At 40.6% G+C, this 7,841-nt stretch overlaps 1 protein-coding gene across 4 annotated transcripts in view; it reads right to left on the bottom strand.

The window, feature by feature from the left end:
• Positions 1–3,244: 3,244 nt before the first annotated feature.
• Positions 3,245–7,841, bottom strand: part of USPL1 (ubiquitin specific peptidase like 1) — a 37,487-nt gene continuing 32,890 nt past the window's right edge. For all 4 annotated transcript variants that reach the window (XM_040448133.1, XM_040448134.1, XM_040448131.1 and 1 more), the window contains 2 exons: positions 7,637–7,794; positions 3,245–5,313 (listed from right to left, as the gene is read on the bottom strand). In XM_040448133.1, the coding sequence (XP_040304067.1) occupies positions 3,428–5,313; positions 7,637–7,794 (2,044 nt within the window). In that variant the 3' untranslated portion in view covers positions 3,245–3,427. The remainder of the gene's footprint in view (positions 5,314–7,636; positions 7,795–7,841) is intronic.

Genomic DNA, 7,841 nt, shown 5'->3' with positions numbered 1-7,841 from the left:
CATAATTCCTAAGTAGGAATCTCTAGTGTCCGCCTCTCCCTATTAGATTATCTCCACTTGGCAGCCTAATGGGAACCTCACATATATTCAAAATTGAATGAGTGAGTGCTTTGCTTTAAATTTTTTCCTTCCCAAGCCTGTCCCATCTCAGTAAATAGTATGACCCATCTGCTCAGGCAACAAAACCTGAGACTCCTCTTTCTGCCCCACATCCAACCCATCAACACATCCCTTCGGCTCTACTTTTGAAATGCAACAGTAATCCAGCTACTTTTCAACACCTCCACAGGGCTCACCCTAAACTCTGGGGAGGCTGTAACAGACTATGGCTTCTACTCTGACCGGCTATAGTCACTCTCCACGCATAAGGGATCCTTTTGAATCTAAGACTAGATATCCTGCCCTTGCCTGAAACCTTCTAGTGGCCTCCATTATTCTCAAGTGTTAACAAGGTCTTCGCTATGGCCCACAAAACCATTCAAAAACTGGCTTCTGCCAACCTCCTTCATCTTGTGTTTTAATTCTCTTTCCCTGTGTCTCTGCTCAACCACAGTGGACTTTTCCTAGTCCTCAATCATGCCAAGCACCCTCACTCCTCTGGACTTTTGTTCTTCCTGGAATGCCCTTCCTCTACACAGTCACATGGCCCCACTCCCTAACTTCGCTGAAGCCCCTGCCAAATGACACCCATCTCCAAGAAAACTTTCCAAATCCACTCAGTCTGAGTCCTCCCATGTGCTCACCTGCGTTTTTCCTCCACAGCATTCAGTGCTATTTGACTAAATCCTCATTATGCAGATCGTTTGTCATTTTGCCTACATGCTTAGATTTATAACCTTACAAATCAACACTTACAATGTGGTTACTATGGACACCCACAGAGCCGCCCAACACATATGACCCCAGGTGAGGTCTAACAGGTCAACACTGCCTTGACTCAGCTCTCATGCTGTAAGTGTCCTTTTTACAATATATCCAGTGCCACATCTTTTGTGTGTTTTTGGTGATTTCACTGTTTAAAATGTACCTCAAGTGTAGTGATAAACTGCTGTCCGATGTTCCTAAGCACAAGAAAGGTGTGATGTGCCTTATGTGTTAGATAAGCTTCCTTCAGGCGTGACTTAAAGTGCTGTTGGCCTTGTACTCAATGGGAATGAATCAACGATATATGTTACCTGAGGTGTTTTTAAACAGAAGCACAGAAAAAACAAAGGTTATTTGTTGATCAGTTGACAATAATGCTGCAACCAGAGGCTCACAGGAACCTAACCCTGCAATTCCCCTAGGAGCAGTGGTTCAGTATTTCATATTCATGGAATGCTTGTGGAAACTTTCTAGAAGAGAACCACAAGTGACCATCAACTGTATCTGTTACCACTTAACATGATATATTTATTTCCTTGTTTAGAAGGCAAGCTCCTTCTAAAGGGCAAGAATTTCTTTTTTTACTGCTTTATCTCTGAGGTTTACAACACTGTTTGGTACTTACCAGAAATCTAGAAATATTCAAATGATTAAGCAAGTTCTTGGAGAAAGTCAACTGGCCAATCGTTATAGAGGTATATAACATCATATAAAGTTATACTCAACCGCACTAGTAATCATGAAAATGTTAAAACAACAACAAAAAAACAGCCAAGGTTTTTTTGCTCCCTCAATGCTACTACTTGGTGTTGGTGAGGATTCAGGAAAGCCAATCATGCCATCATTAAAAGACTTTAAAAATGCATATCCTCTGACCCAGCAATTCCACTCCCAAAAAATCAGACAAAAATAAGAAAGAAAAAAATCTGTGCAAAAACTTAACAAGAATTGTTGTGGCACAATGAATAACAACAAAACAGTACAAATCACCTTGAAATCTCAAGACTGGTAAAACAACGATAATCCATACAACCTAACATTATGGAGCTATCCCAAAGTTGCCAAAGCTGTTAAGATGGAGAAAATGCTCAGGAAACGTTAAAACAGATTGTACAAACACGTCGAGTAGAATTTCTTTCTTAAAGTCTATTTGTCTACAAATGTGAAAATGTTTGTGGTAGTTATTACCACTAAGTGTAAAGATCGAAGATTCAAAATCTTCTATTTTTCTGGATGTTCCAAGCTTCTCCTGACAATAAACATGCGGTACTTTTGTGATAAAAAAAGAAAATGGGGGTGGGGGAGGGGACGGAAAGCAAATTGGACAAATCAATCACGAAGTGCCGAGTCCCAGAGTACTCTGTCCCAAGACTGCCGCCCTTAAAACCTTAGGAACTACCCCTAGTAACTCAAATCACTATTGCAGTGGTGCGGTTTAAGCAACCAAATTTTAAGTGGGTCCTGAGGGGGAACACATGCTTCTAACAGCTGCAGGAAGCACCCTACTCAAACCCGGCTGTACGACTTACTAAGCTCTGTGCTGTTTTTTTAGGTCAAATGTGATAAAAGGAGCCTGCTCACAGAAATGTTGATTTTTGTTTTGATTTTAAAGTTTATTTATTTTGAGAGACGGTGTGCACAAACGAGGGGAGGGGGCAGAGAGGTGACAGAATCCCAAGCAGGCTCCATGCCACCAGCATAGAGCCCATCGTGGGGCCTGAACTCACAAACTGTGAGATCACATCCTGGGCCAAGATCAAGATCTGACGTTCACCCGACTGAGCCACTCAGGTGCCCCAGAAATGTTGGGATTTCAATGAATTAGTGTTTCATACAAAACAGAACGTAACATACAGCAAGCTTTATAAGCACTTGGTTATTATTTTCTCCCTAGAACAACTGTTGGATGGCGTCCAAATTTGCTTGCGGAAATAAATGTGCGGGAAAAATATGAGACTTATGATCATGTGGACTCTTTGCATATAACACAAAAATAGATTATTTTCCTGTTAGAGATCATTTATTGATCATGTAACGTTACTTAAAGTTCTAGTAACAAGGTTCCTGCCATCCTTACTAAGTAGAGAAGGAAAGTTCTTTGGGGGAGGTTTACATTCCACAGCACTTGACTGGTATAAGAAACAGGCGTAGGATCTATAACCATAGAACGATTACCAGTCACACATTCATGTCCCATGTACAATGACTTAAGTTTGTACAAACTAGTGTTTCTCCTGAACCACTGTAACCGAAAATTAAAATGCAGGAATTTAATGTACCCAAATGTAAAAACTGCCAAAAACTAGACACTCCTCTGTATCATTTTTAACATTTTGAAAACCTCACTCTCCTACAATACAAAATGAAGCAAACAAGGAAAACCAATTCCTGATCATTTTAATTTGTAAAACAGATTACATGCTTTGTGGGTAGAACCAAAGGTAAAACCTCGCGTAGCTTACATTTTGTTCATGACAAGGCCAGTGTATAAATACTACTTAATAACATACGAAGTTTTCCAAGAGCCATAATAAATATTAAACTAAAAAAAGATAGCATGCAATCAACAACTCTCAAACAGATATTCATCAAAATGAGGTAAGTCTAATGTGTCATTTGCTAAAGAATTTAACGTCGAAGTGGAAAAAAACTCATCAAAAATATCAGTCTTCATGGAACTTTCCAAGTTCAATGTCCTAACGCAGGCATTATTTGTCAGTGAGTCTGGCTGAACTTCACACGGATTCTTCTTGGTGGGGCTACAGTAATTATGGTCCTGTCTCAGGTGTGTATTTGGGGGAATGTCATCTAACTCAGTAGGCACTGGTGCTGCGACGTGGTCATCTCCCATTTCTAAATACCTGAAATCAGCCTCCCCATTTGCCGAGTGCTCTGTTGAGACAACAGCTGTAGGAGACAACAGTTCTGCCAAAATTTCTTCATGACTTTGACCACTGTATGGAACCGCGGTGCATCCAGATTTATTCTCAGCGGTATCGATCTGATACTGTAGTTCTTTTAACAAGTCTTCTATCGAGTCACAATCGTTCGGAGACCCACAATGGGACACGTGTTCTAAATTTTCACTTGGAAGCGCTCCGTTTTGGGGGGAAGACATAAGAGCAGCTAATTTCTTCTTCTTTGCCTTAAGTTTTTTAAGAAGTTTGAGACGAAGTTTATGAATCTGACCCTCAACTGAGTCTCCATGGTTTGCAGAAGAAACACCATGTTCTTTGACACAGGAACTGTGACTGCGGTGAGCTCCGTAGGGGGCGTTTTCACATTTCTTCAGAACATCTGAATCAGCAGTAACATTAGCATGAACATGAGAAGTCGTGCCACCAGGCAGTGGATGACTTGGTGGCGGGGTGCTAACCGTAGGAGGCTTCCTTGCACACCTATTAGCTTTCCTGGATGCCCGGGTAGCCTTTTGGTTCACACCTTTAGTTTTAAAGCCACCAAAATTACTTGCCCCTTTAACCGAAGGCTGCAAATCAGTTACAGTGTTCCTATTACGAGCCGAAACACAAGGTGGCATAAAAGAAGCACCTTTGCTTAATAAGCCTTTAACCCAACTTCCTACAAATGGTTTCTTCGGAGTGTCTTTCGGAGATGGATTCTGCAGTGGCTTTGCTGTTACAGGTTTAGAAAAGGCTGCCGTTTCGTTTTTCTTCAAATTAGATACCTGAGATGTAACCTGTTGTTCGGGTTTTAATTTCTCAGTCTTTGGTGAAGGAAACCGTGTCAATGGAGTGTCCTTCTCGTGGGCCACTGTGCCCTCAACTTCCGGCTGCCCACCGTGTACAGGATCAGTAGCGGGGATAGTATTTACAGGTGCGGCAATCCCCGTGTCTTCGGCATTCGGCGGTGCAAATCGCACGCTCGCATTTACAGTTTGAGACGGAAGCTTTAAATCCATGAATTGGTCTTGAGTCAGGTTTCCAACACATGGAGCGGATACTAAAGAAGCCAGTAGTGACTCTCGTGATTGCAAAGCCTCTGTTTTGCCAACTCCTGCATTCTCTGCCCCAGGTTTATTTTCAAACGGGAAACTTTCAGAGTTAACCTGTATTTCTTCAAGGGTCAAAGATAAAATATTGTCGTCCCCCAAACCTTCTGGACCGGAAAGTAAATGATGTCCGTGAGCTACAGCCTGACCCTGCGAAAGAGTATTAGGAGCAAATGACACACTGGTGGGGAGAGTTCCTGAGGACAGCTCGGCGGAGGCAGCATCACCCACAGAACACCACGCTGGAGAGGCTTGTCCCTCATCACCAAAAGCATGCTCATCACTAGTCTTTTTAAGTGGAAGGCAGGCAGATGTTTTATCTGTCATCTCAGATGTTCTTCTTTCCCAAATAACAATATGGATCTCTGAAGCAAGGACTTCAAATTTCTCACGCCTTTCAGAACATAGGCCTTTTAGGTCATCACATTCCAGCCAAGTTCCTGGGGGATGAGGAAGTTAAATAAATGAGGTTAGACATTCAAAACGCACCAGCTAGGTTAATTTTCTTCTGGCCATTTTGACTGCTGTATCCCTGAATATCCATCAAAGGAGAACACTTGAGAACATGGCCTTATCGTTGTCACCATTTCCTTCTGCCAAAGGTTAAAGTCTTTATTTGGACAATTAAAGTTACGGACTAACATCCAGAAATTTTAAAAACTGAGATAGTGTTTACTCTTCCCTAAATTACCCACAAAAATCAAGACAGAAGTCTAAATATTTAACTTTTGTGACTTGGAATACAGTATGTATCGCCCAATTTATCCAACAACATCAGAAAATGGATTTTTTCTGAGGCGCCTGGGTGGCTCAGTCAGTTAAGCTTTTGACTTTGGCTCAGGTCATGATCTCGTGGTGTGTGGGTTTGAGCCCTGCATTGGGCTCTATGCTGACAGCCCAGAGCCTGGAGCCTGTTTCGGATTCTGTGTCTTCCTCTCTTTCTGCCACTCCCCTGCTCGTGCTCTGTCCCTCTCTCTCTCTCTCTCAAAAATAAATAAACATTAAAAAAAAAAAAAACGGGGATTTTTTCCATATCTGTGAATTTTCATGAAGTCTGTTACCTCAAGTACCAACATTTGTTTGAATTCTTATTTTAATTTTTTTTCTGATTAAAAAAACAAAAACTTTAGAGCTTTCATGTGTTTAGTTGTTTTATTTCTGAGCTTCTATTCTCTCATTTGTCAAGCAAAAATGAAATCATGTAGGTAGGACAAGGGAAGAGGTTAAGACCCTGTAGACACACACACAAAAAAACCAACAAAACCATTCACTAAGTTTATGTGGATATATCCTTATAAACCACCTGAACCTACTATTTCTACACCCATTAAAACTTCTGAGACTCTGTTGTCTGTTTATGTCAGTGGTTCTCTACCATACATGCACATTAGAATTACTTGGTTAACATTTGGACCTAATCCCCAGGGACTGATTCAATGCTCGAGGGAGGAGCCATGACCTTTTTTATAAGGTAACCATTTGACTTTTATATGTTGGAAACCATATAACCATGTAACCTACTGAAGAGGATTTCAGATTCCCTGGAATGCAGTAAAAAATTAATTTTTTTTCCAGTTTGTTTATGTTATTGAGAACCACTTCCCTCCAAATGCGGAAGCAGAGTAAAATTTTAAGGTAATCTTATTTATAATGTGAGTTTTGGCTTGCACAGTGCTTTTATAACACATTATTGTGCCACCCACCCAAACCACCCAAAGAGGAAAATATCAGCTCTGAGAAGTGTCCAAATAATAGAAAATGGAAAAAACAGAAAATATCAAAAAGACCCCTTACCAACAGCCTGATACAACACTTTAAGTGGCTGCGTTATCTTGTTTAAGACAAAGTGAACACTGTGAGAGAAACACACTCAATATTAAACCATATTAGATAAATGTTAGGAAAAACCTAGCAAAGTTCATGGGCTGTACTATTTAATCTTCTTTTGAAAAGTTTAACTATTTAAATAAAGGCTTTACGGGGCACCTGGCTGGCTCAGTAGGTTAAGCGTCTGACTTCAGCTCCGGTCATGATCTTGCGGCTCAGCTCGTGAGTTCGAGCCCCACGGAGCCTGGAGCCTGCTTCAGATTCTCGGTCTCCCTCTCTCTCTACCCCTCTCCTGCTCACTCTCTGACTCTCTGACTCTCTCTAAAATAAATAAATAAGTAAATAAATACATACATACATATATACATAAAGGCTTTACCTTGACCATAGCTACAGCAAATTATAGAGTTCAGATACTCTATTTCATGGGGAGAGAAGGCTACATGATCTGTAATGTCCAATAGTCTTAGAAATAGATGTTTTCTTTACGACTAACAATTGTAAACTAAGCAAAATTTTTTTATTCTCAGTTAAAAACCTTTCAGTACGATGCACTCTCTTTTTAAAAGAAGTACATGTTACATATCTAAGAAATCAGAACTGGCACCATTCGCTTATCTGTACTGACCCCCTATTACTCATGGAATAAAAGCAAACCGTGGAAAAAAGCAAACTGTAAACTAACAATAGTATATGATCCCATTCTTCACCTAGAAAAGAAATACGCATAAGCACATGTACACCCACACAAAAGCAGCAGAAGACAGGAGTGATTCTAAACCACAGTGACAGAGAGGAGGGGGCAGAAGAATGAAAGGCAAGGGCAAGAAGTGAGAGGGAAAGGAGTCAAGACAAAGTCTGTCTTTTTAAAAAAAAAAAATCGAGAATTTAGCCTCTATGCCTATTATCATAAAAGAAAAAGGTTTAAACACTTACCGTCAGCATCTAAAATCCATGTTATAAAATGATTATTTGCTTGGTACTGAATTACAGAAGTTATTTGATAAAGACAGCCTTCAAAATGGAATGAATAGCGCTGCAAGTCATTTCGTGGCAAGCCTTCCACAAAGTGCAACATGAATATGGGAGATACTCTGTGGGAGAGGAAGGCAAGCAAAGTCAAACAAATTTCATGCCCGTG

The sequence above is a fragment of the Herpailurus yagouaroundi genome, unplaced genomic scaffold (genome assembly GCF_014898765.1).
Source record: "Herpailurus yagouaroundi ecotype Mexico unplaced genomic scaffold, PumYag 197, whole genome shotgun sequence".
Classification (NCBI taxonomy): Eukaryota; Metazoa; Chordata; class Mammalia; order Carnivora; family Felidae; genus Herpailurus; species Herpailurus yagouaroundi.
This window is presented reverse-complemented; position numbering and strand designations above follow the sequence as displayed.